The sequence below is a fragment of the Chelonoidis abingdonii genome, chromosome 25 (assembly GCF_003597395.2).
Source record: "Chelonoidis abingdonii isolate Lonesome George chromosome 25, CheloAbing_2.0, whole genome shotgun sequence".
Lineage (NCBI taxonomy): Eukaryota > Metazoa > Chordata > Testudines > Testudinidae > Chelonoidis > Chelonoidis abingdonii.
In genome coordinates, this window is record NC_133793.1 from 1,539,447 (window position 1) to 1,567,375 (window position 27,929).

The 27,929-nt window shown below is 48.2% G+C and overlaps 1 protein-coding gene across 1 annotated transcript; it reads left to right on the forward strand.

Moving 5' to 3' along the window:
- The first annotated feature begins 341 nt into the window (after positions 1 to 341).
- On the forward strand, positions 342 to 26,050 carry GNL2 (G protein nucleolar 2). The gene is made up of 16 exons (XM_032796283.2): positions 342 to 514; positions 1,301 to 1,385; positions 2,361 to 2,455; positions 4,091 to 4,230; positions 6,939 to 7,123; positions 13,664 to 13,730; positions 15,730 to 15,888; positions 16,413 to 16,526; positions 18,435 to 18,563; positions 18,943 to 19,047; positions 19,621 to 19,779; positions 19,966 to 20,073; positions 21,584 to 22,014; positions 24,034 to 24,113; positions 24,841 to 24,938; positions 25,869 to 26,050. The coding sequence occupies exons 2-16, from the start codon at positions 1,363 to 1,365 to the stop codon at positions 26,016 to 26,018; spliced, it is 2,043 nt and encodes a 680-aa protein (XP_032652174.1). The 5' UTR covers positions 342 to 514; positions 1,301 to 1,362; the 3' UTR covers positions 26,019 to 26,050.
- Positions 26,051 to 27,929: the final 1,879 nt, after the last annotated feature.

Consider the following 27,929-nt stretch of genomic DNA (forward strand, 5'->3'; position numbering starts at 1 on the left):
GTGTATGTTCATGGCCTTGTCACCATGGTCCTGTGGGTATTTCTTGATGTAAATTGGCCCTCGTGTCCCACTTAGGGCCGGTTGGTGATTGTCATGCCCCGTTGTCACCGATGGAACCCCTGCGGGGTGATGTCTGGCTCAGTCGTACTTTGTAGCCAGCCCGCAGTTCGTGTGTGATGTCCTGGTTCCGTGGTCCTAGGCGGTGGGTGTCACGGATGTCAGATCCAACCCGGAGCCTCAGCTACGGACCGCCGCAGGTTTCGGGGGGCGGCCCGGTTTTGCCAAGTAACCGTCACGCCCCGGAAATACGTACGTCGCCGCAGAAGTGCTCTTGTGTTGCTTCCCGGGTTCACCACAGCGCGTGGGGCCGCCCGCGAGAGACGCGAGACCCCTCGCTGCCGCCCGTCCCTCCGCCTGCGGGCAGCGACCGCAGAGCCCCGGCCGCCAGCGCTTGTGAAGCCCCGCTACAAGGGCCGGAGCAGCATCAACCCGTCCCGCGCCAGCACCAACCCCGGTACCGACCCCCCCGCGCGCGCGCGCGCCGCCCCCCCCTTTCCCCGTCTGCGCCCCCGCCACCCCCGGGCAACGTCCCCCCCAACTTCCCCCCGAGGCGCGCCGACCCCGCACCCCTTCCCCCCCCGGACGACCACCCACCGGAGCCTGACCTCCCCCCGCCACCTTCACCGTTCTGACGGCACCCCCTCCCTCCACCTCATGTGCCGGTTCGCTTCCGTCTGCCTCAACCCATTAGTCCGCTTTCGACATCCGAACCTGCGACGCCTCGGAAGCACCTGACCCGTCCCTCGCCCACCTCTCCCCGTCTTGCCGGCCTGTTTCCAACCTGCCCCGGTGCCTCGCCCCACAACTTCCCCGCTGCGCTCCCCTGCCAACACACTCCCGGGCTGCACCCCGAAACTTCCCGTCCTGCAGATCCCTGCCACCCCCTGGAGCCCTCTGTATTCCGCTCATGCTCCAACTTCCCCGTCTGCACCCCCGGCCGCCCCTTCCCCGGGCACCACTGCGCCTTACCAACTTCCCCATCTGCACCCCTCTGCCACCCCCACAGGCGGCGACCCTCCCCCCCCCTGCATCCTCCGATCGCACGCCCCCTGCAACCTACCCCCCTCCCGCCAGGTTCCCATCTGCACCCCCCTGCCACCCCAACTGTCCACTCCCCCGGGCCGTGACCCTCCCCTGCCACTATCCCCCCGTGACACTCTTCTCTCCCTTCGCCCACCCTCTGTGCCTCGATCCTCGCCCACGACCTTCCCTCCCCCGTAACTCTGACTTGTTTCCCTAGATCGGGTGCTGGGCGCTGGGGGGCACAATGTGCGGGACCGGGCAACCATCCGGCGGCTGAACATGTACCGGCAGAAAGAGCGCAGGTGAGGCTGGCAGCTGTCGAGGCCTGGGCACGGGCTGGAGTGACCCCTCCACAGTGGGCTGCCTCTTGGCTCCTGGTGGCCAGCTGAGCACCTCCCCTGGCTTGTAGCTGTGGGTGACCCAGGGCAGTGGGAATCCCAGCAGCCCCATTCTGCGCATGCACTTGGGTCCAGAATAAAAGCTTCCCCAGTGGCAGCCTTGGGTCAACCTTTGGGTGCAGACCTGGGCCGTGAAGGGCCACCGCTCTCCTGCACCAGTGGAGCAGGTGTACGTCTTCTTCAGGTCTTTTAGGTGTTTCCCAAACCACCAACCTACGCTCAGAGTTATGGGGGTTGGCAGCACTTATATAGCTTGCCATGCCAATAAAGACTCATTGATGATTCCTATTCTTGTCCCCCACCTAGGTGACCCAGATGTTTCCTAATCTGATTATGAGCCAATGGGCAGTTATTGTTTCCAGTTGTTCACCTATAGTGATAGTGGGAGGAAAGGTTCACTGAAGGAGCAAATGTCTGTGCGCTCGTTCCATTGGGACTGGCATATACTGCCAAACATAACGGCTCCATCCAAATATGCCTTGTGCAGTAAAACTGATTGCCTAAAGCCTGAGGTCATATCTCTTCTTCAGTAAACTGAGTCGGTTTAGGCCTGGTCAGTACTTGGATGGCAGACTGAGATCCTGGTCACACAGGGTCCTGTGGTATGTTTGCAAGAATAACCCTGGCACCTTGTCCAAATTCCAGTCTGGGCGAGGATATGCTGGCTGATCTAAATCCTCCTGTTGTCTCAGCTATACAAGTTATCCTACCCTTCCAAATAGTACTGTGCCCTTGTGTATAGAGTGACTGTTTGCTTAGGACCTTTCATTCAGACAAGCCACATGGTTTTTGTCTTGTCTTGGAACGAGTGAACTGTGGCCCTTACTGTGTGTCTCTGCTGCTCATGTACTTACACAAGCTCTCATTTTTCTCTCTTAGAAACAATCGTGGTAAAGTGATTAGGCCTCTGCAGTACCAGTCCACAGTGGCACCAGGAACAGTGGCAAGAGTGGAACCAAATATTAAATGGTTTGGTGAGTGTTTCTACCTCATGACTCAGTGAGGTTAAACTAACAGTCACTCAGATGTTCTAAGGGGATGATGTGCACAATATGTCCCTGTTCCCTGGAAACAAGATCCATTGGCCAAATGTTTCCAATGTGATTATTGATTTTGAGGGGGCCAACTTGAGATGCCTTAAAGATGCTTAGATGCTTAGTTTTCAGAGGGTGTGTTCCCAGCGTTTTCGGAAAACCTGGCCCCTTGAAGGTGTATAAAATTGGGACTCCAAAATCACTGATTGCTTTTCCACATCTTGGCTGCTGTTATGGTGTAAAGAGAAACTAGCTTTTCCCATTAATGAGGGAAGCACATTCCTTACCGCTGAAAGAACAGAGGCTCTCGCTTCTCATAGGGAGAGCCTTGACTGATGTCCATTGCAGCATTTGCCTGGCAAAGTTAAGAACCGGAGTTGTCTGTACTGATGGAATGGGATGCAGGAAAGTTCACGTCATGCCACTATCTTGGTTTTGATCCCTTTAATGTTTTATGACTTCTAATGTATATTTATGGAAAAGCTACAGTAAAAGCCAGTAGTATTTATATACTTAGGGCAGGATTTTTAAAGGTATTTAGGTGCCTGAAGATAGCTGCCTGGTGAGATTTCAAAGGTACCTAAATTCCTTTCTAAATCTGTGCCTTGGTCCTTGCACTGAACTGTCATGCCAAGAGCAACCCCAGTGGCACTGGATTTGTTTTGATGTCCCATTTTCCCATAGGTTCTCTCCTCTTGTGTGTGTGGCCACTGTGCATACACTGTAAGAGTGCAGCATTCCATCTGCCTATTGGGATTCCCTGCTGTACTGAGTCAACATAATGTGAGTGATGCCTTTAGAGCCCTGGGAATCCTTGTGTGGTCCGGCTCCATATATTGCTGAAGGACGCATACACTCAGTTGGAATATAGAATGTAAAAACATATTTGAAACTCATGAATACCATCTCCCTTACATTTTAGACTCTGATGAGGGAGATCCCCTGAAGCAGGGAGTTTTCAGTTGAGTCTTATTGTTTAAGAAGATTGCCCAAATAGACACTGTTACAATTGGCATGATGCTAAATTTGCCCCTTTTTCTCTTCTCTGCACATTAATTTAGAGCCTCCCTAATACTAGTGCAGAAACACAACTGCACAGCAGCACCCTTTTAAGCAGGAGGGCTGCAGCAGCTCTAAATCAATGGTTGAAACCAATCTTTAATGGCAGGTTTGTGACCAGGGCAGGATTGTAAGGGTTGTAGGAACTGCTAGACTGGATCAGACGTGAGGTCCATTTAGCCAAGTGTCCTGTCTCCAATAATGGCCAGCACCAGACGCTGCAGAGGAAGATGTGTGCTGTAGACATATGAATGATAATCCGTCTCTTGTACCATTCATTTGCATTTGCCCAATAAACAACTGGGTGTGTTGTTGCTAGGAGGTGCTTTTTTAAAGGTCTCTCTAGGTGGTGGGAAGGAAAGAATGGAGTGGGCAAGTCAAGAGTTAAATCTGACTGTGCCTCTTTCCAGTGAAACATCTGTTTTTCTCCCTGGTATTTTCAGCTCCAGAAAGAGCTCTAGCCCTATGCCCAGTGTGGGGATGTGTGAAGGTACAATGTTTATTTTTCTATACCAGGAAATACCCGTGTGATCAAGCAGTCGTCTCTGCAGAAATTCCAAGAGGAAATGGAGACTGTTATGAGGGATCCGTACAAAGTGGTCATGAAGCAAAGCAGGCTGCCGATGTCCCTTCTCCATGATCGAATTAGACCTCATGTGAGTATCGCTCATTTCCTCACACGAAAGGCCCGTTAGGAACTAAGGATAGTTCTGGGCAGGAGCCTTGGTTTATTTTCTGGAGTCGTGTTGTATCTGTTCAGTTTGGTGAAGAGCTGTAGGGTGTCCTCTAGGGGCAGACTCAGTTCCCTCATTCAATGTCACGGTCTCTTCTCTGGCAGAGGAAGGATGGATACAGCTCTCTTGGGTGCCTGCTAGTGCCACTGTGTCAGCCTGAAGGAATCACTGAATGAGCTGAGGTTTCCTAGCAGCTTGCTATCCCGGGCTGTGGTCTTATAAGCTAAGCAGTGTATCATCCTGTCAGGACTTGGGTGGTGGGAGAGTACAGGATGCTGCAGACAGTGTTGGTGCTGACTCCTGATGGTGTCTACACTTTGAACTGGGAGTGGGCCTGCGAGGCACCTCACTACCACCTGCTCTTAGCATGATTGAGCCTTGTCTGTGTTTGCCAGGTTCAGCTCCCTGACTCTACCAGCCACAGCCAACACAAGCACTTCGCTCTCAGCCTGTGCACGGTTTGCCAGCTCTTTGCAGGTTAGCGATAGATACGCTCCCACTCATGAGTCCTCTGGGCATCCCCCTGGAGTTCCCAGCCCCTGATGTACTGAGCACTCACGGAATTCCCAGATCCTCTGCTCCCAAAGGAACAGTACTCCATAGCTTACCAGTTACACTCTGGATCACACACAGCTCTTCATTTTTTTTATAGCGAAAGCAAAATCTAAGTTTATTGAAAAGGACAGCAAGCAGAAATATTGGAAACAAAGGATTAATTATAAAAATTAAATAATCACACACGTTATAGAGCCTAAACTTCACTAACAAGATGTCCTCTGGTGTAATAAGGCATTGGTTACCACAAGTCCTTATCACAGTTCTTTTCAGCAGGATGGCTGAGACGCTCCTTTCATAAGCTTGTCTCCCCAGATGAAGGATGCCAGCGCATCTTTCTGCACGCCTAGATATGTTAGACCACTCCTTTGTTCTTCACCTGTAAATAGGGTGCTTGGATGGGAACAAGTCCTTAGCCACCTACTTTAGGATAATCTGTGTCTTAATTGGTCTTGGTCTCTAAAGGCTTGGATTTTATTGAGGTTGTACAGAGCTAAACTTGCCATGGACCTCTAAGTAACACATCCTGAGTGGGCACTCCCACCTGTGCATTGTGGCTCCAAAATCTTATTCCTTTCTGTTTGTCAGAGCTGTCTGTGCTGCGACATTTCTACTGTTCACGAAACAGCGAAATAGCCTGATATTTGGTAGGCCACATTTCCCAGGCCTTGCAGAGTGGTTACTAGCAACATTCCTATTAGTAGAAGGCTTTTAACCAGACACACAAATCAAATGAGTTCAAAGAACTTTCCTCTTAGTACAAAACAGAAATTAAGGCATAGTTACTGCCTCACGTTCAATCAGCTGTAGAGAGTAAATCAGCACCCTGTATGGTTTTTCAGTACCCCTAAAATGATCTATTTAAATATAGCTCTGGGATCCTGCTTATGAGCAGGCAAAGGTGGCTGTAACGTTTGGCGTCTTGGTCTGGTGACTGGTGAGCGTATGGTTCAGTGTTCTGAGTGAGAAGGCCTGACTCTGGGTTTTCATCAGGCTGCTTGTTTGCCCTTGAATATCCTCTGTGGTTCATAGTTGATGCACTGTGAACTCAGACTGGAGCTAGCAGTATTCTGAGTGGGTTACTGCACTGGAATATTTCCCAGGGATTGGGAAGATGTATAAAATTAATATGAATGAAATAAAGCAAGTGTATTAGCTGTGTGTAACCAATAAGAAGGTCTATATTATCCATTGGGACTTAATCTCTTTTGGCAGGAAATTTGCCTTAAAGCAGTTTGTGTTAAAGTGCCAGGGTAAGATGGCTGTGGCAGTTTGTTCACATGCAGTCTCTGGTTCCAGTGCTTGTGATGGCACAAGTGACAGTCTGACCATGAGTTCTTGAGGATGTGGTCTCACACTGCTTGCCTCCTGTTGCGTGATAGATCCTAACTCAAATTAGTGTTTTTATCCTGAGTCAAAAATTCCTGTGCGTATAACTTTCTTTCAGGCACATCAAGTTTTAGTTAGGGTCAAGTTTCTCTTATCGTATCTAAGCTATTATTTTGGAGTCTTGCTAGATATTTTCATATGAAGACTTTCCATGTGCATCTAATAAAATTTTTACCTAAATTAAGTGAAATGTTATCTGAAACTAAAATGCACATTAAAAAATAAGTGATTCTTTTTATCTATGAAGTAGATTCATTTCTAAGAAAATGTTGGCATTTGTAGCTGGTCTAAAATAAAAACTACGAATTTGAGCATGATGATTATTGACAAAATCTGTGAATTTGGCAAGATTTGTGCACTTGTTAGAAAAACAAAGGACTGATCAAAGATAACAGTTTATTTTTCATCATTGTAGTCTCAATTATATTTGACTGAGTTTATAATAAAAGAAATGAAACACAGTTCTTTGGCAAGTGTTTAATAAAAAGGAAAGCAAACAAAGTATGTTACAACTATTCTTGTATTTCTCAAAGGGAGTTAAAAACTTAAGACATCCAGATAGTGCATACAGCACTTCTTGTGATAGTTCTTTGGACCTGAACTCAGCCTTTGTATGTTGTATGTTTTGAGCCATGGCAAAGTTAAAGCATGTTTTTATTACTTTTTACTAACCTATCTTCCCTCAGAATTCCAAGGTCCACATTCTTGACACAGAAACTTTTGAAACGACCTTTGGCCCCAAATCGCAAAGGAAAAGACCAAATCTTTCTGTGAGTGATGTGCAGTCTCTTCTGGAGAATGCTGAGGCCTCCGCAGGGACCTATGACCAGGGCAAGGACCGAGACCTGGTGATGGAAGATACTGGAGTGAGGTAAAAAGCTGGGCGGAGTTAGTTACGGTCAGTGTTTAAACTCCTTAAGAGCAATGCATGTTTTAGTTTCACCCTTGAAAATGTCCACTGTGCTACTCGTACTGTAGGGAGGCTTAGAGAAAATAAGAGGCTGAGGGGAGCTAGACTATTTAAGGTGTCCAACATGGTCAATATTTGACTTGGATTTTTTCTCTTGCTGTCTGTGTGCCTGCATAGTTAACCTAGTGGCTGCTTCCATATGCATGAGGGAGGGATAGCTCAGTGGTTTGAGCATTGGCCTGCTAAACCCAGGGTTGTGAGTTCAGTCCTTGGGAATCTGGGGGCAAGATCAGTACTTGGTCCTGCTAGTGAAGGCAAGGGGACTCAATGACCTTTCAAGGTCCTTTCCAGTTCTAAGAGATAGGATATCTCCATTAATTTAATTTATCTTCAAGTGTAATTCATGATGCGTGACATCTCTGAATATCTACCAAAGGTGTCTTGAGAGTAACAGGAGCCCAGTAGGTGCACAAATACAGGCATGTGAAAAGGTATATCTGTTTGGAACCACTTTATTGGTATTCCTTCTGCATATTCCTAGGCTGATCAGGACTGTGTAAAAAACACGGTTACTCACCTTTGTAACTGTTGTTCTTCGAGATGTGTTGCTCATATCCATTCCAGTAGGTGTACGCGCCGCGCGTGCACGTTCGTTGGAAGACTTTTACCCTAGCAACTCCAGCGGGCCGGCAGGTCGCCCCCTAGAGTGGCGCCGTCCTGGCGGGTAATATATACCCCTGCCGGCCCGCCCGCTCCTCAGTTCCTTCTTGCCGGCTACTCCGACGTGGGGGGAAGGAGGGCGGGTGTGGAATAGATAATTGAGCAACACATCTAGAAGAACACAGTTACAAAGGTTGATAACCGTGTTTTCTTCTTCGATGTGATTGTCTTCCAATCAGACTCCATTCTCCAGTAGCAGTGATTCCCAACCTTACCTAGGCCGGGTAGCCTCCGGTCGTGAGTGGAGGTAACATGGCGTTCGCAACCATGGCACAGCCGGAAGGCTGCGGTCATTTCCCTGCTGGTGGACTTGTCCTGGGACCAGGGTCGTATAATGGGAAGCACAGAATTGTATGCTCGCGCGTGAGGACCAGTCCGCTTGCCCTGCAGATTTCTGGTACGGTACTCTGTCGCAAGGAACGCCATCCGTCATACGCTTGGTGTCGCGGCTTCTAGTTAGTAGTGTCCGCAGTCTATCATGTTGACCCGAAGGGGACGGGGCCCAGTCGTAATCCTGCCTCGTACAGACGTCACCCACGAGAGCATCCTCTTGCGATGAGACTGGCAACCCTTAACTCGCTCAGCTCGGCGACAAAAGCTGGGCTGGATCTACAGGAACGGTTTGGTCCGTTCTATATAAAAGGCGAGCGCCCTACGCACGTCTAGGTGTAAATTGCCTACTGCCGCGAGACGAATGACGTTTCGGAGAATACGGGTAGAAATGTCCTGGTTTGCATTTGAAAGGCCGAGACAACTTTGGGAGAAAGGCGGGGTGCAGGCCTCAGTTGTTACTTTGTCCCGATGGACACGCGTATACGGGGGCTCCTACCACAAGGGCGCGACAGCTCTGACACGCGCCTAGTCAGAAGTGATGGCCACCAGATCTGTCTTCCGTATGGACAAGTAGAGGAATAGGGTAATACACGTAGCCAGCAGCTCAAAGGGGGGACAGTTAAGATGGACAACACCAGGTTGAGATCCCAAGATGGGGGCTGGCGTGGCGGACGCTCTTGGCGGTAAACACCGCTCCAGCCCTTTAAGGAATCTAGCCACCATCGGTGTGAGAAACAGAGCGGCCGTCGCTCCCCGGATGGAAGGTGGAGATAGCGCTAAGTGAACCCGGAGAGAGGATACCGCCAGTCCTTGCTGCTTGAGCGACCAAAGGTAATCGAGGCATGGGATGGAAACATCAGTGGGTGAAGCGCCTCTCCGTGCACCAGCACGTAAAACGTTCCATTTGGCTACGTATGTCTGGCCCCTCGTAGCGGCTTCCTATCTTCCCAAGATAACACCTGCCTCACTGGGGAAGGCAATGCAACTCGGACTCTAGTCAGCCACGCAGGAGCACGCTGAGAGGTGCAGCGACTGGAGTCCGGGTGACAAAGACCGGCCGTTGGTCTTGCGTGATCTAGATCCAGGTTAAAGAGGCAGGGGACAGGGTCCCGGCTACGGACGGTCCAGGCAGGAGAGAACCAATTGCTGCGGTGGCCATGGCTGGAGCGTCAGAATCAAGCGGGCTCCTTGTCCCTGCCGCACTTTTCATAGGATTCTTGGTGGATCCACGGGAATGAGAAGGGAATGCATATGAAGAGGTGCCGTCACCACGGAAATCAAGGAAAGGCGTCTGCCACCGGAGCCCGGCTTCGCGACCTTGGACAGTAGCCAAAACATCGGGCACTTTCCTGTTCCTGGCGGGTGCAAATGGTCCATATGGGGATCCCCAACCTTCGAAGAGCGCAAGGGCAAGTCAGCTTCGAAAGACCACTCGTGAAGCAAAGGCCAGCCTTGATTACGATCCGGCCAGGGTATTTCCGGTCCCGGGAGAAAGAAGCAACTAGGTGAACAGAGTGGGCTATGCAAAGTTCCACATACGTCATGGCCTTCCGATCAGAAGAAGAGGAGATCTCGTTTCGCCTGCTTGTTCACTAGTATACGCCGTTGTGTTGCTCGTATAAAAACGGTAAACACAGCGACCGTCTGGATTCTGTTGATGAGAACGCTTGACAAGCAAGGCGGACCTGCCCTCAATATTCTCGCACGTGTATCATGGAGGCGAGTTCGGGGAGGAGACCACGACCCTGCGGTCCTGCAGCGGGCTCATCCTTAGGTGAGCTCCCCATCCAAGTCCGACGTGTCTGTCGTTATGGGACCAGTGAGGGCTGGGCGGATAACGAGCCTGCAACCCGACGGACTGATCCAGCCAACCACTGGAGAGAGAGGAGGACCGCTCTGGGGCAATCGTGATTACTGTATTAATGGATGCCTGGCCGGACGGAGCTGAGGATGAGCCAGGACTGGAGGCCGGAGGCGGGTCGAGGCATGCGCCGTAACGAATGTGCAGGCGCCCATGTGGCCCAAGCAGTGTCAGCAATACGTATGGAGGTTAGAGGTTGCTGCCTGCAGCCTGTGGATGATGGCTGTCAAAGCCTGAACCCGACAAGGGAAGATACGGCCCTGGCTATTGATGAGTCTAGAATGCGCCGAAAACTCTGTCCTCTGAGTAGGGGATGGTGGACTTCGGCATGAGATCAGGCTAGACTTCCGAGAAAAGGCGACTGCCATGCGACGTGCACGAGGACTTCGTCCTACTGAGGGTCCCCAGTAAGCCAGTCTCGAGAGTAGGGAACACAGCACACGACTGCGACGAAGAAAGGCGACGACTACGCATGCACTTGGTAAAACACTCTGTCAGGGGCCGTCGAGAGGCCAGAATGGAGGACCGTGAATTGTATAGTGCCGGCCGCGTACAACGAAGCGAAGGAACCTCGATGGGGCGGAAAGTATGGCTTATGAAAATCATGCGTCCTGCATGTCGAGGCGGCGTACCAGGTCTCCGGGATCAGGATGGAATAATGGTCCCAAGGAAACGCATTGCGGAACTTCACTTGCAGGTGTTTTGTTGAGCTCTCGTAGTCGGGGATGGGTCTGAGACTCTCCCTTGGCCTTGGGGTATCAGGAAAGTAACGGGAGGTAAAATCCCCCTGCCTTCTCATTCTCTGGAACCTCCTTTATGGCCCTTTGTCGAGGAGCTTCGCACCTCCTGGAGGAGGATCTGCTCATGAGAGGGGTCCCTAAGAGGGACGAGGGGGCGTGAGGCGCGTGTACGAAGCAAACTGTAGGTGGTTCAAGCCGCGATGCGTGCGGAGGCCCAGCGGTACGAAGTAGTAAGCTGGACCACACGGGCAGGAGAACATAAAGCGGTTGTGAGAAGGAGGAGATGGATCCGTGGAAGGAACTGGTACAGTGCCTCGGAGCGCACCTTCAAAACGAGGCTTCGGCGGAGGTAAGCTTGGGGATCTTGGCCTTGCCCCCTGGTTGCCCGATGTCTGCGCCTGCTCGTTTCTATTTCACCACCTGGGCAAAGTCCTGCCTTGCCTGGGTTGGGGGTTAATGGCCTTGCTGCTGCTTGAGGCCTGATGTCTACGCTGGGGTTACCGGTGTATGCAGTCCCTAGTGACCGCATAATTGACCCTATTATTCTCTGAGACGGCTTCTGCAGCCCGAGGGTCAGTCTTGTCGAACAGGCCCTGGCCCTCAAACGGGAGGTTCCTGGATGGTACTATTGAGTTCCGGAGGAAGGCCAGAGACCTGAAGCCACGAGATGCGGCGCATAGTGACTCCGGAGGCCAGAGTTCTGGCAGCCGAGTCTGCTGCGTCCAAAGCTGCCTGTAGGGAAGTGCGTGCGACCTTTTTCCCCTCGTCAAGGAGAGCGGCGAACTCCTGACGAGCGTCTTGTGGGAGGAGCTCTTTAAACTTATCAGCCGCCGCCCAGGTGTTGTACGAGTAGCAGCTGAGCAGAGCTTGCTGGTTGGAGACCCACAGCTGCAGGGCTCCTGCGGAATAGACCTTGAGGCCAAGCAGGTCCATACGCCTCATATTTTGCACCACGCGCCTGAGGAGATCCTGGTGCGCCCTGAGGTCCAGTGGGGGGGGGGACTGGTGGATGTCGTCCCCGCCACCGCCTCATCTGGGGAGGATGATGAGGAGAGACCTGGCAGGAGCGGGTCTGGTGGCGGCTCTGACTGGAGTACCGCTTCTGACTGTTGCGGGAGCTCAGCATCCGGAGGATGGGACGACCGCTCTTCCGTAGGGGATGGAGGAGGGCGTGAAGAAATAGCCTCCGGAGCCCTGTGCTCTGAGACAGACGATCGTGGGGGAATTTGCTGAGGGCCCTGGGCTTGATGATACGCCCAGAGGGTCCAGAAGCCCCACTGCTGCGGACCATGCTCCTGCTGACCCTCGGAAAAGAGGGCGGCGGGTCTTTCAGCTTCTAGGTACATGCTGTCCGCCCGCGAAGAGACAGAGCCTTGGCGAGAGGGCCAAGGTGGAGCCGAGCGGGAGTGGTACGGGTCCCGCGTTGCAGACGGCGAAGATCTCGGTGCCGGAGATCGGTGCCGTGAGCCATACTGGCGCCGCGATCGAGACCGGGACCTGCCACCAGCTCGGTGCCAGGAGGTCAACCAGGATCTGGACCGTCAATGGCGGGAACGACTCCTCGAGTCCTGGTGCCGGTAACAGTGGCTGGAGCCAGAGCGGTGCCGGGAGTATCGGGACCGGCGCGAAGACGACCGGTGCCGTCGTGGAGAGCGGTGCCGGGACTGTGAGCGGCGCTGCGAGCGAGACCTCCCTCGGGACCGAGATCGGTGCCGAGATCTTGACCGGTGCCGAGCCGGAGAGTCCAGGGACGGTGCTCGCATCGGTGTAGGCTTGCCCTTTGATTGTAGAACCCGCACCGGCGGTGCTGGGGGTTGGGGCAGCACAGGCTCCGTTAAGGCGATGAGGTCCCTGGCCGACGAGAAGGTCTCGGGCGTGGACGGGACCATCAGCTCTACCCCAGATCTTGGCGGGGAGCTGGGAGGGATCGGACTCGACGGACCCGCCGGGCCCGGAGTCGACGAAGTCCCTGGCACGGCCAACAAGGCCGGCGTCGGAGCCGGGTGCTCCTTTCGGGGCTGTTTAGCCGGGGTAGAGGACGTCGAGGGCCTCTTCCTGTGAGCCGGTGCTGGAGAAAGGCGGTGCCGTGGCGTTTTCACGGCGCCGGACAGATCTGGTGCCGGAGCCGAAGCGGCACTCGGTGCTGAGGATGCAGGGTTAAGTGCCGCTTCCATCAGGAGCGTCTTGAGGCGCTGGCCTTGCTCCTTCTTGGTCCTCGGTCTGAAGGCCTTACAAATGCAGCACTTCTCGGATATGTGCGATTCCCCCAGGCACTTCAAGCAGGCGTCATGGGGATCGCTGGTGGGCATCGGCTTTTTACAGGCCGAGCACGGTTTGAACCCCGGCGAACCAGGCATGAGCCTGGCACCGGGCGCTGGAGAGGGCTAGCGCCCCAAACCCGCTAACTATATACACTAGAACTATAAACTACAACTATACTATACTACGTAAACTATAATTAAAACTAAAACTAGAACTAGAACGATGAACGAAGAGAAGCTAGGGACGTGGAGGACAGCTATGCCGCGCTCCACAGTTCCAACGACCAACACGGCGGTAAGAAGGAACTGAGGAGCAGGCGGGCCGGCAGGGGTATATATTACCCGCCATTACGGCGCCACTCTAGGGGGCGACCTGCCGGCCCGCTGGAGTTGCTAGGGTAAAAGTCTTCCAACGAACGTGCACGCGCGGCGCGTACACCTACTAGAATGGATATGAGCAATCACTCGAAGAAGAACCCAAGTATTTGTCACTTTGGCCTCATCTCCTGTGTGTGTAGATGGCGTAAGAAAATGCATCTTCCAGGTCTTTTAGGTGCTGACATGTGTTTGATAACCCACTTCTTAGGGATGAAGCACGAGAGGAGATCTACAAGAAGGGACAGTCCAAAAGAATCTGGGGCGAGCTTTACAAAGTAAGTGTAAATCATGTAGAGGTTGAGAGAGATTCATAAATTTGGATTTCCACAACTTGCTCACGGGAGGCAATTTTAAATTGATCACTCAGCCAAATGCAGCAGCGCACAAGCCTGCACAAACTAGTAACTCCATGGAACAGTGATTGGGATGGCTCTGTGAAGACTCTTTGTTGATGGAGTTGGACTGTAAAAAACCAAGAGTGGGCGTAGCGGCATTCCCTCCTTCTTCTTAGCATATATACAACATGCCTCAGGTGGCATGTGACTAGAATTTATCACCAAACTTGTTCTGCAGGTTGGATCATTAACTTCCCGAGCCCGGGCACTGATGGGGAGTGTGACATGAACGTTGATCCATATCCCCTGGCATTCCCATGGTTAAAGCTCACTGCAACCATAAAATAAGTGATGGTTTCCCTTGTAAGGAAGGGTGGCAGGTATGTTGCTTGCCTGCCTGCTCTCTCGTCAGCCTGTTAAAGAGTCTAATCTTAACCACGAGGTCTGGTACCACCATGCAACAGCAACTAGAACATGGCAGAAGAAAAGTGTAAAAGGGTTAGAGATTCCCACAGTCTTCACTCAGACTGACCTTGAACCCCTGCCTTAAGGGGACGGAGATCTCATAAGCATACAACCAATGGGTGACTGTCAGGGACACAAACCTTCCCTGGGTCTTCATCTAAATGGTTTATCTATAGTGATGTCAAGGTTGTTTAGGCTAAAACATCAGATTCCGGTGTTTTGGCAGGGTTTCTTCTGGAAGGCTCTGACCGTCAGTTCCCTCTGAGTTGCATCGACTGCTAGAGGAATGGGAGTGAGCCACGATTAGAGCGGTAACAGGACCAGATGTGCATCCTCTTAGTTACTGCTAGACTAACGTGACGTTGCTCGTCTGCTTCTTGCTCCGAGTTTCTAAATGCAGCTTATAACCTGTACAGCCACCTCTCCACTTAGAGACCTTGTAAAAATGCTGAGAACGATAAGGCAACCTGAACAGATTTCAATTAAATGGGTGCCAAAAATGCAAGACATAGATATGAAACAAATTCACTTGGCCCTGAATCAAGCCGTATAATGACTGCTCCCTGTTGCAGGTGGTTAGCTGACTGACTGCACATTCCCCCTTGTTTCTTACATGTTAATAGTGATTCAAGAAACATTGTTTGCATTATGATCACCTATAAAATGGTGGTAGTGATTTTGGAATTTGCCTGCTGGAAGTGTGTTTGTACTCCATTCAAGGTTTTACTAGTGCCTCCCTACTGTTACTCACACTGTTTTGTCAACTGTCTGTAATGGACCGCTCTCTTACCACTTCAAAAGTTATTTTTCCTCCCTTGGTATCCTGCCGTTAATTGATTTATCTCGTTAGACTGACCTCACACTTGGTAAAACAACCCCCTCCTTTCATATATTTATACCTGATCCTATGTTTTTTGCTTCATGCATCTGATGAAATGGGTTCTAGCCCATAAAAGCTTATGCCTAAATAAATTTGTTAGTCTCTAAGGTGCCACAAGGACTCCTCATTGTTTTTGCTATGAAATGACCGCTCTTCAACTTGATTGATTGCTGGAAACAGGGCCAGTAAAGGAACATGATCAGGTGGCCTAGGCTCCACATTTAGGTGTAGAGTTTTCAAAATCAAAGTGATTCTGTACTAGTTTATGCAGAGTCATTTTAATTCTGTCTATTAAGGTGATTAATTAGAGCCTTTCCCTGGAGTGTTTGCACCCAAAATGTCACAGCATCATCTTTGCACACAGGAAGCCAGTGACAGTCTATATACATGAGTAACTTCACTGTCCGCCGCGGCCTCAGTGGGAAAAGTAAACACCTTGGATGTTAGTCTGTTTGACTAACCGAAGGGACAGTGCGAGTTGCACATGGAGCGGGGGAAAATATAAGTGTTTTTAGCTTGCCCATTTGCCCTTAAAAGTGCTGCATTAGCTTTCAGCCTGAGGGTCCAAACTCCTCTCTGTCCATGGATTTTCAGGTGATTGATTCGTCTGATGTTATTGTGCAAGTTCTTGATGCTAGAGATCCCGTCGGGACTCGTTCCCCACATGTCGAATCTTACCTCAAAAAGGAGAAATCGTGGAAACATCTAATTTTCGTCCTGAACAAATGTGACCTTGTCCCTACTTGGGCCACCGTAAGTACTGTCCTTTCTGCAGTGTCTTGGGTTTTTGTAGCCTATGCTCTGGTGCTAGTGTCAGTCCTCATGCTACAGGGTACGATGTAACTGGTCAGTTGGAGCTCCTCTAGGACTTCCTGCCATCAGAGTAGCAGTTACACTGCAAATGCACCCAAGTTTTGCTTAGCTGATCAACAGTCACCAGCCACAAACTCTCTACTTCCTCTGGCTGGTTGTAACAGTTCAGCTTTCTTCTCGCGAGTATGCTAAGTGCTAGTCCTCTTAAGAGCTAGCTTGTTTTATATTGTTCAGCTAATTGGGTTTAACTAGCAATGAAACATTTTTGGAGTATTGTCTTGCATGTATAAAATGGAAGATAAAGCATTTACTGTAGGGTTTGACAAACAATTCAAAGATCTTTGAATTTTCAGTTTCCTTAGACAGTTGTTTGAAACCCAGTCCTGTGATCAGGCTGTCGCTGCACTTGTTTTTCTGGATCTGTAGCATAAGCCTCCTCACTCAGCAGTGTGCTTTCTCTCTAGAAACGCTGGGTTGCAGTCCTCTCCCAGGATTATCCGACACTTGCTTTCCACGCCAGTCTCACAAATCCCTTTGGCAAAGGAGCCTTCATACAGCTGTTACGGCAGTTCGGAAAGGTACGTGACAGGTTTTTAGTTTGGTTTTTTTTTCCCTTAGTTGCTGGGCTTCAAGGTGGAAAATGTCTTTCTGCAGCAGCCTAGACACTGGGCTGTGCATATCAGTGGCTGACTCCACCTGTGAAGAGCCCTTCTTTGGGGAGTGATTGGAACATGCTCCCTGTTTGTTGCAAGTTATTGAGAAATGTTCAACACAACCCAGGCAGGCTCAAAACTCAGTCTGACCAGCATTGTCTGACCCAGATACATACTGGCCAGGGGGTGTCATCTCTAGGCACCCAGGAAACTCCCTTTAACACTACTTAGGAACACATGAGCATGTGGAGAGGAAGAACGTACTTGTGCGGCTCATTTATGCCCTGCAGACTGATACTATCCCATGAAGATGATGCCTCTTTGAAGTAATCATCTTCTTGAGAGAGAGAAGTCAACAGAATAGTTTCCTTTTTAGAGGACTGATTTCCTCTCGAGTCCCACATCTGCATCTTTATCTTGTCAACAGATTCCGATTTATATTTGTTTCTCAACCCAAGTGCTTTTTAACTTAAGACATCAATGAGTAATTTCATAGCAGCTGTAAACACAAGTGACTCATGTCTTGCTCTTCAAACAAAGGTTTTGGAATATTTCCTTCAGCACTTTAAATCAGCTCTTTGAATGCCTGTTAGCTGTGATAAATTTCTCTTATTAGAGCAGGGGTCTCAAACACACGATGTGGCCCGCGGAGTTATTTCCTGCAGCCCACCAAGCTCCCCTCACCCCACCCCGCCCCCGAGCACGCCGTGTGCCCGCTCCTCCACCTATCTCCCAGCACGTCTCGCCCCCAAACAGCTCTTTGGCAGTGCTTAGGACTTTCCAGGGGGGAGGGAGGAGGAGTGGGGATGCGGCAGGCTCAGAGGAGGCAGCGGGAAAGAGGCGGGGCCAGGGAAGAGATTTGGTTAAGGAGTTGGAATAGGGGCAGGGAGGGGGCAGAGTTGGGGCGGGGACTTTGGGGAAGGAGTTGGAATTGGGGCAGGGAAGGGATGGGATGAGGCAGGGCAGGGGCGGAGTCTCACAGAAGGGGTGGAATGAGGGCTTTGCAGGCACAAATCAACACAGCTTCCCATCACAACACACATTTGCCCACCCTCACTCATACTTACCATAAACTTGAGTGGCTAAGTGGCAAGTCCTTTGCTAGTAAGCATATATTGGGCTACTATGACAAAGCAATAAAAGTCAGTAAAAAATCACTGTAAGGTGCTATACAATTTAAGAGTGTAGAAAAAGAGTATATGTTATATGAGAAATAGTATGTGACCCTGTAATTAAAAGATTACGTGATAACATATAGTCTCAAAGGAGCAGAGAAAAAGTTGTGTGTGCAACCCTGACTTTGACACGTGTGCTTAAGTGTGCAGTCTTAACATTCTCTTCGTGTCATTTTTTGTATGGAATGTGGTGCAATTTGCAAGCATCACTGAGATTGGTTCCTCTCAGGATATCAAACCTAATATGGATGCTCTTGTTGATGCAAAACGCTGCCAGCTAAGTGGCCAAAAATGAAATGATGTCAAAATTAGCACTGACTTTTCACATTACAGTTTTAAAAAAGTAATACGTTGACTTTTAATAGCATACTGTATTACTCTTCGTTTCTGACTGTACTTTTGTATCGTATGAAAGGGGGTCAGTGATGCAGCCCTTGGGCCAATGTACTAGTCGTCATGTGGCCTTTGTGGTGATTTGAGTTTGAGACCCCTGTATTAGGGAGATCCTGTTCCTTGTGATCAGGTTTGCATTGGGACTGTATTTGCGCTCCATTTCTCTAAGAGGAGAGGAACTGCTGAGAATTCACACTTTGGAATTTTAATAGCAACCGTGCCTTTCTCTACAAGGCATTCATAAATGTGTGTAATTTCTTAACAGTTGCACACAGACAAGAAACAGATCAGCGTGGGCTTCATTGGCTATCCAAACGTTGGCAAGAGCTCAGTGATTAATACGTTACGATCCAAGAAGGTCTGCAACGTGGCTCCCATTGCCGGTGAAACAAAGGTAGGTAGGCCATGAAAGAACCTTGGCCTTTGAGCAGGTAAGAGTTTTTAGACACAGAATATAAACCTAATCCCTGGGGCAAACCATGGACTTGAATTTATGCAAAAATACATGGACATAGTGTCACCACCTGGTCCAGTCCTGCTGTCTGGATGGACAGCGGTTTTGTGATTGGATCTAGCCTCTTAATCCCACATAGTGCTCAGCTTCCTGGGGCTGGGCAGTGGCTGGTCACTGTCCTTAGCTCTGGGTCTCTCAGTCCCTCAAGTTCATAAATTGCAGTGCTCGCTTTAAGGGTAGTTTCATACCTTTAAAATGCAGAATCCAAGGCTGCTTGTGAAGAAGGGTAAAGCAGGAGGACTGTTGGACTCTCTTGCAGGTCTGGCAGTACATCACCTTGATGCGGCGGATCTTCCTCATTGACTGTCCAGGTGTAGTTTATCCATCGGAGGATACAGAAACTGACATTGTGCTGAAGGGCGTGGTAAGTATCTGCGGAGAATGCTGGAAAGGCCTGTTTTTCTACTGTTGATGCAGTTGATTTGAAGAGATTCTAATACTGACTTCCTCACCCCAGGGACAACTTGTGATCTGTACGTATGACAAACTTCAGAATGGGGATGAGGCTGAGGGCAGTAATCATGCTGTTTGGTCTGACCACAGGATGGGGTAGAGTTCCAGGAGCCGAAGCAGTGTGCACACATATGATATCTTAGTTAACGTACAGAGTAAAGGGAAGTTTTACACATTTAAAGTGAACCAGGGTGTCTTGGGGCGGATGAGGAGGGTGATGTTTGACCTTTCATTAGAATCTCTGCATTGCTTGGGACTCTGTAGAATTTCTGCAGTATTAGAGTATAACAAAGTGCTGCCTTTCCCTTTAAAATCAAGCTGGAAGAGTTTCCGTTGTGGTTGGGAGGAGGACATTAGAGAGGAATTGTTGAGGCTGAAATCAGTTTGCAGCTATGCTTGCCCAGAGCATTTGAGCCTTGGACTTTTGTCTGACCCAGAGTGATGCTCACAGGGGTTGGGCACTCTGTTTCCCCCTCGTTTTTAGGTTCAAGTTGAAAAAATAAAGAGCCCTGAAGACCATATCAGTGCAGTGCTTGAAAAAGCGAAGCCAGAGTACATCAGCAAGACGTACAAAATTGATACCTGGAAAAATGCAGAGGATTTCCTTGAGAAGCTAGCCTTCCGGACTGGAAAACTGTTAAAAGTGAGCCAGATTAAAACACTGTCTGTATTTTCACAGCTCTTTGTAACCTTGGGTGAGTGGGGAGTGTTGGAATAAAGTTCCACATTATACATGGGGAATTCAACTCTCCAAGCTCCTTTGAGGTGAGGTGACAGGGGTACATTTGCCCTTGTGAGTTCAGACACACATCATTACTGTCTATTCCAGGGTGGAGAACCTGACATGCAGACTGTGAGCAAAATGGTCCTCAACGACTGGCAGAGGGGCCGTATACCATTCTTTGTTAAACCACCGAATGCAGAGCCAGGCCCTCAGGTGAGAACATTTACTTCCATTCCTGCAGACGTGGGAACCCATTTCCCTTCTGCACACCATTTCTTAGCAGCTTCACTAGCATAGCTGAGGATGGCTTTCCCTCAGTGTTTCAGGTAATGCTCATTTGAATTCATTAAACAGAGAGAACACACAGCAGGAATGTAGCAATGTCCTGATTGGTTGTTTAAGCTGGTTTGTATTGGTTAACGTGCAGATATTTCAGCAACTTTCACAGTATTAACTGATGTTAAATTTGGGTGGCAAATAAATTCTCTTTTTCAAAGAGATGATTGGAAAGTTGTGCACAGGATTAGAGTTTGTTTTGCAGTAAGTGTAACCATTCAGGACAGTGGCCCCGCTCTTCGCTCTCTATGGTCCACCAAGAGCATCCACCCTTAGGCCCTGGCCATCACCTCTCTTAGCTGGAGACCTGCATCTCTCCCTTCTGACCAGGGTATTTCTAGGTTGTACCGTTCCCTACCTACACAGTCAATTCCCCACACCTAAGCAGGCCTGCTGTGCTTTTCTCCTCAGAGGCTATAAACAGCATAATTGCCCACAGTTAAGTTACCACACCGCTCTTTCTAAGCAAGCACACTTGTCCTTAAGATAAAAGAGAAAACGCACAAACGATAAAAGTACCTACATGCATGCTAATACACTTACCAGAGATCGCGCCAACTCCAGCAAGGCAAGTGATCGGTCCTTCAAACCCCACACGGGGTTTTCTGGGGTCACACGTTTATAACAGGTGTTAGCTTAGAACAAGCATCCCCGTGGGTCTGTGAGACACACTTCTGTACAGTTTAAGACTTAGGGCTGTGAATAAGTAATTCACAGACAATGGGCTCCTTTTTGGAGCAAAGCTCCAAATGGCTGATTTCTTGCCTAACCAAAGGGGTTACGTGTGCATACGCCTCCCCTTAGAGGTTTCCTGGGAAACCCATTTAACTTTGAAAGTTCACTTCGTTTCCAATGGTGCTTTGAAGTTCTTATCTGATGTATAGCACATGAATTACTTATTCGGTAGTTCCTGAATTGCAGTGACTCTTGGGTTGTTTCCAACTTTTGCCACTCAGTAGCAACCGTGGATATTTTTACCACTAATTGTTTTTTAAGGGATTGCATTATGGCCAGTCCCAGTTGATAGCCCTGTGACCCTCGATGGAGTTTCTGGAATTATGTGCACTCTTTCAGGATTACTTGTTTTTTGAGAAATGTAAGTGAATGTGAATTGCTGTGATATTTAAGGGATAGAGGATCCATTCTGTAGGATGCAGTAACTGAAGGCAAATTATTTGAAGATATTAATTGTTTCTGAGTCAATTTACCATCCCAACTTATTCCAACCATACCTGAAACTATGGCTGTACAAGGTCACATGGCCGATTTGGGACAGATTGTTGGTGGTCAAAGTGTCTTGAATGTAATGGGTAATGGCTGTTTAAGATCTTGCCTGTAGCTACAATGCCTGGGGTGCAAGTCTCACCTTTCCTTCTCTTGTTTATAGCCCTCATCTTTAGAAGTAGCTGCAATGCCAAGCCAAGCTGACAGTGATGAGCAGAGCTCAGAGGCCGTAGCTTCGAACACGGAGTTGGTAGAGGAAGAGGAGAACAAAGCAAATGCAGAAATGAAGCAACTCATGTCTCACGTCCGGCAGAACTTTGGGAAGATTAATGTGGCAACTCATTTCTTGGAAGAAGACCTGGTTCCTGTAGATATGTCAGATATTGACAAGATGGACAGTGATCCTTCTGGAGGAGAGGAGGAGGAGGAGGAAGAGGAAGAACAGCAGCAAAACTTAGCTGAGGATGACTTCAACTCCCATGGAGAAGCTGCCAGGGAGGGCTCCAAGGCAGTTATTGAGATTTTGGAGGAAAAGATTGCAAAATACAAAAAATTCCTGGCCAAAGCCAAAGCCAAGAGATTCTCAGCAATAAGGTATTTGATTCTGTTCAGTTTTGAGAGTAAAGAATTGCACAGGAGAAAAGATTGGGCTGAATTCAGTCTATTATTGGGTTCACTGAGTCACATTTCATTCAGCTGCTATTTCTATTCTGGGCCAATATATCCACCTTAATTGAATAATCTTCTCTCAAAACCAAACATTTACTTAACTGAATTTTGAATGAGGCCTGTTTATCATCTTAAAAACATCTAATGTTCTGACATTTATGGGAAAACAGCTCCTTTAGCTGTCATGAGTGAGTTAGTATTCTGTTTTTGCCAACTTGGGCTGATGTGTCTTCTTTCAAAGCATTTACTTTGCTCCATGCTTACTTTTTCAGCTCTTGGGAGGGAAATGAGCCAGTGGAAAAGCCATAGTTTGCCTCATTTTGGTGTCCTTAGTCAAAGGCCCTTAGAATCACTGAACTCTAGCTGATAGCTACGCTAGAACCAGTTATGCTGAGATCATGCTTGATCTTTGATGTAGTGAGGCCAGCGGTTGTGGACATGCCAGCAGCCCTGAGACCTGTCTGGTGGATACTGCTGGCCCAGTTTGGGCATAACTAGGTTTGCATGGATAGTTAAAGATCTCCCACCAACTTTGTGCAGATAAAGGCGATGGGGACCAGGCAGGGTTGGCAGTTTTTTCCAGAAAAACTGGTTTAGGACAGAGCTCAGTTAAATACTGGTTTCAGCTCAGTTAAAACCATGAAACTGGTAAAAATAAATAAATAAATAAATAAAATTATTATTTAAAATATACTCATGAAAATTACTGAAAAATATTTAGCAATTTGATAATAGTTTTGCAATGCATTTAATATTGAAAACTGAAATAAGTTGTGACATTTTCCTTGAGGAAAATACTGACCCAAACGGCACAGACATTCTGATGTTTAGTATTACATAACATCTATTAGTATTAGACCCACTTCAGTTTTACTCTTTATTTGGAAACCCTAAATAAATCTCTGAATCTGTTGCCTTATGTAACCACTATTTCAGCGTGTAACTAAAACCAAGTGTAATGCAGTGTGCAGAAACAAAACAGATTTTAAACCAGAAAATGCCTTGAATTGGGATTAACTAGTATTTTCTGGTCCATACCATGCCCTCCCTGGTATTATGGATGACTTTTTCACTCTCCTCGCACTGCACAAGGTGACCGGCCATGAGCATCTATTTCCTGAACGCGGCTGAAGCTTATGGCTTTGCTGGTGTTTTGGCTACTAGGATCTATGGGGGAGTTAACAGAGTTCCTGGAGCTGCTGCTAATCTTCATGGTATCATAGAAATGTAGGACTGGAAGGGACCTCAGTAGGTCATCTAGTCCAGTCCTCTGCACTGAGGCAGGATTAAGGCTTATCTAGACCGTCCTTGACAGGTGTTTGTTTAACCTGTTCTTAAAAACCTGACAGGGATTCCACAGCTTCTCTAGGTAGTTAAGCACAGGAAGAAATTACCTAACAGTAAGGTTTTCCTAAAGTCTAACCTAAATTTCCCTTGCTATTTAAGCCTGTTGTTTGTTGTCCTGTCCTCGGTGGTTAAGGAGAATAATTTATCACCTTCCTCTTTATAACAACATTTTACTACTTGAAAACTGTTATGTCCCCCTTAGTCTTCTCCAGACTGAACAAACCTGATATTTTCAATATTTCCTCGTAGACCATGTTTACTAGACCTTTAATCATTTTTGTTGCTCTCTCATGCTACTGTCTTCAATTTGCATGCATGCAGAGGAGTTTGGGTAAGATAGACTATCTGGCAATAATGGACTTTCTAGGTCTTAGCCAGAGGAGAACTCCCAGCAGAGCCATATGACCTTATTCAAGTTTTGGGTATCTTGCAGACTTATTTGAATTGTTAATAAGACTCTGGTTTTAGAAGTGGCTTTTTGCTGAGCACCGTGGCACTGTTTGTTTATATGCAGGACAGGCCTATAGAAAAGGTAGTATCATGCTGCTATTTTGGGCACAATCCCATGAGAATGTGTCTCTGCTTTATCTGTTGTAGAATCCCCAGAGGGTTCAGTGAAAAGGTATTCACAACATCTGAGCAGAAGTCTGAAGAAACCAAAGAACCAGAGGCCAGAGGTAACATGAAAAGGTCTAAGTCTGCCCCAGGTCTTAGCGCAGAAACCCTGAGAAATGGAGGCATTTACTGCTAGTCTCAGGGACCAGTTTCTTCTTTCCCTAAAACTATTTAAAACTTGCTGATGAGCTAATCTGACTTGAGGGCTCCCTGCAAAGCTGCAGGTTGTGCTTGTTTCCGAGCTCTCACCTGATTGTCAAGTGTTCTGTGCCCTCTGACTGTGCCAATGAGGGCCAAGTGGTGGTGTTAGAGGCCTGCAGTGTTTCAAGTGTGGATGGGGGTGATGGACAGCTCACATAGCACACCCTGTACTTGGCAATAGTCCTGGCGCAGTAGTTTCCCTTCCCAGAGAAACGTGGTGAGGCTTGATCTGATGGCTTCCAAGATCCTGTTTCCCTTGCAGGCACCAAGAGGGCTCAATTTGGGAGTCAAGGTTTGAAATCAGCAGATGGGGATTTGACTCTGACACAATGAGTGTGCAGCGGAGTTGTCCCATTAGATAGAATCTTGCACAGCGCTTTGAAAATCTGCCCTTAATAGCAGCTTTTATATCAAATGTCAAATAGTTCTCTGACAGAACAGGCCACGTGTATTACAAATGTGGCTGGTGCAACTCTAGCATTGTTCCATGTGCTGAAATGCAGGATTGGCATGGAGCCAGCTGCCTCGACCTATGCGAACAGATTGGTGCTGGAAGGTGTCTCTGACTGTTTAAAATACTGCTCTTAGGGTGCACCAAAAAGGGAAAGAAAAGGAAAGCACAAGAGGACGAGGAGGAGGATGCCCTTCAGGGTGAAAAGCCTTGCAAGAAGCTTACATCCAAAGAAGTAAGTGTTACCGCCTATAATCCCAGCTGCAGAGGGCAGAGAGTGGAAGCTTTGGCTCCTTTCAGATACCTCAGCTTCTTGCATGTCAAAGCTTTGGGGATGGTCTTGGGAGATGGTGGGTGATGCACAGTGCCTCTGCTTGGCATTGGCAGAACGGTCAATCTACATGGCCTTCCCTCTGGGCAACAGTTACAGTCATGATGTGCTCACAGGTGACCAGGCCTCCTCGGTGTAGATGAGGAGTCTGCATACATCTGTGAGAGGGAGGGATTTGAAAGGGAGAATTCTCCTGGATGTTCAGTGTGTTTCACACACAAAGCAGACAGATGACAGAATGGGGGTTGGTGCACTGGGAGTGGGGGGCAGAATTAGGCCTCGAGGAAGCAAGAGTCAATGGATGCTCCATTGTGTGGTCAGCCCCCACCTTCACAACTAAAACGTCTAGTGCTGTTGATTCCTGGGTGCTGCAGTAAAGTCTGAAAGGATCATCCTGGTGTAATACGTAAATCAACCCCATGAATGCAATTCTGGGCCTCAAATACAGTCACTTCAATATGACATGACTGGTGTAGCAAATCTCCCTTCAGGGCCTTGCCATGAGAGGCAACCTGCTTCAGTTGATAGGGCATGAAACTGGGAGCCAGGTGATCTGGTGCAGGCTCTGCCACAAGCTTACCCAAGCCCATTAGCTCTCCAAGCCTCTGTTCCTCTGCTATGTAATGGGGGGTATCATTTACCCATCTCTGTCATGCACTGTGAGATCTGTACAAGAAAAATCTAAATGCGAAAGCTTATTTGTGCCATTTAAAGCTCATGGTGAAGAATTTATTTCTGATCATTTAATTTCAAAGAAGAATGTGATAAAAGCCAAACAAAATAAGCTCTGCCGAATGTGTTGGTTTTACTATGTGTGACTGCATCTCTTTGCAGAGGAGAAGAGCTGAGAGGCAGCAGCACACCAAGAAAGTTGGGGTCCGATACTACGAAACTCACAATGTGAAAAATAAGAACAGGAACAAGAAAAAAAGTGACTCAGAGGGACAGAGATCAAAACACAAGAAATTTAAACCTAAGCAATAACTGGGGCTTTTATTAAATGTAACATAAACCAGTGCCTTTCACTAGCAGAGTTTTCTTCATGTACAACTTGCATTTCTATATTCAAAGCCAGCCTTGTGTCTTGATTCAGTGATAGATGAACATAAGTACGTCCATGCTGGGTCAGACCAAGGGCCCATCTAGCCCAGTATCCTGTCTGTCAACAGTGGCCAATGTCAAGTGCCCCAGAAGGAATTAACAGAGCAGGTAATCATCAAGTGATCCATCCTCTGTCACTCATTCCCAGTTTCTGGCAAACAGAGGCCAGGGCCACCATCCCTGCCCATCCTGGCTAATAGCCATTGATGGACCTATCCACCATGAATTTATCTAGTTCTTTTTTGAAACCTGTTATGTTCTTGGCCTTCACACTATCCTCTGGCAAAGAGCTCCACAGCCTGACTGTGTTGTGTGAAGAAATACTTCCCTTTGTTTGTTTGAAATCTACTGCCTATTAATTTCATTTGGTGATCCCTAGTTCTTGTGTTATGAGAGAGTAAACAACACTTCCTTACTTACTTTCTTCTTAACCAATCATGATTTTATAGACTTCTGTCTATCATATCCCCCTTAGTCATCTCTTTTCCATGCTGTAAAGGCCCAGTTTTATTAATCTCTCCTCATATGGAAGCTGTTCCATACCCCTAATGATTTTTGTTGCCGTTTTCTGAACCTTTTCCAATTCCAATAGACCTTTTTGAGATGGGCTGACCACATCTCCATGCAGTATTCAAGATGTGGTTGTACCATGTGTAATAAGCCTCTCTCTCAAATCTGGACCTTAGCGTCCAAAATCTGGGTGCTTAGCATGAACCTCCAAGCTTAATTACCAGCTTGGATCTTCTCTCGCTGCCACCAATCAGGATTCTGAGTACCTGATAAACTCTCTGGTCTCCCCAAACCTTTCCCTGGGGGACCCCCAAGACTCAGATGCCCTGAGCCTCCAACAAAGAGAAATCACCCACTTCCCTTCCTGCTCTTTACTTCCTCCCAGATTTTCCCGCCCTGGGGATACTAGGAGATTTCCCTGCTTCAATCCCTTGAAACACAAAACAGAGAGGACGATTTACCTTCCCCCCTCCTTCTTCTCCCCCCTCCCAGTCTTTCCCTGAGAGAGACAGTACTCCTGGCACAGAGATTCCTATCCCCTTGCCTTAACTAGGAAAAGAAAATCCAACAAGTTTTAAAAAGAAAGCTTTATATAAAAAAGAAAGAAAAAACACATGACATGATCACTGCATCAAGATGACATAACACAGGGCTATTGCTTAAAAGAAAATATGAATAATCAGCCTTATTCAAAAAGATATCCAATTTAAACATTCCAGCAACTCCACACATGTAAATACAAAATACAATATAAACCTATTGCTTTTCCTTTTGTACTCCCAACTTGGGAACAGAAGGGTAGAAAGAAGCTTGGAGATAGAAAAAAAAAAAAGCTCTTCCCTCATAGCCGAGAGAAAACAAACAGGCAGAACAAAGACAAAACACACCCGGAAGTTCCCTCCCTCACTTTGAAAAATCCGGTTTCCTGATTGGTCCTCTGGTCAGGTGTTTGGTTCCCTTTGTTAACCCTTTACTGGTAAAAGAAACATTAACCCTTAGCTATCTGTTTATGACACCATGGATTTACATAGCAGTGATATATGGAGATACACCTATCTCATAAAACTGTAAGGGACCCTGAAAGGTCATTGAGTCCAGCCCCCTGCCTTCACTAGCAGGACCAAGTACTGATTTTGCCCCAGATTCCTAAGTGGTCCCCTCAAGGACTGAGCTCTAAACCCAGGCTATAGCAAGCCAATGCTCAAGCCACTGAGCTAGCCTCCTCCCCACTATGTCATCACATTTGCTTTATGGTCTCTGTGTGCATAAAAAGCATTCAAATGA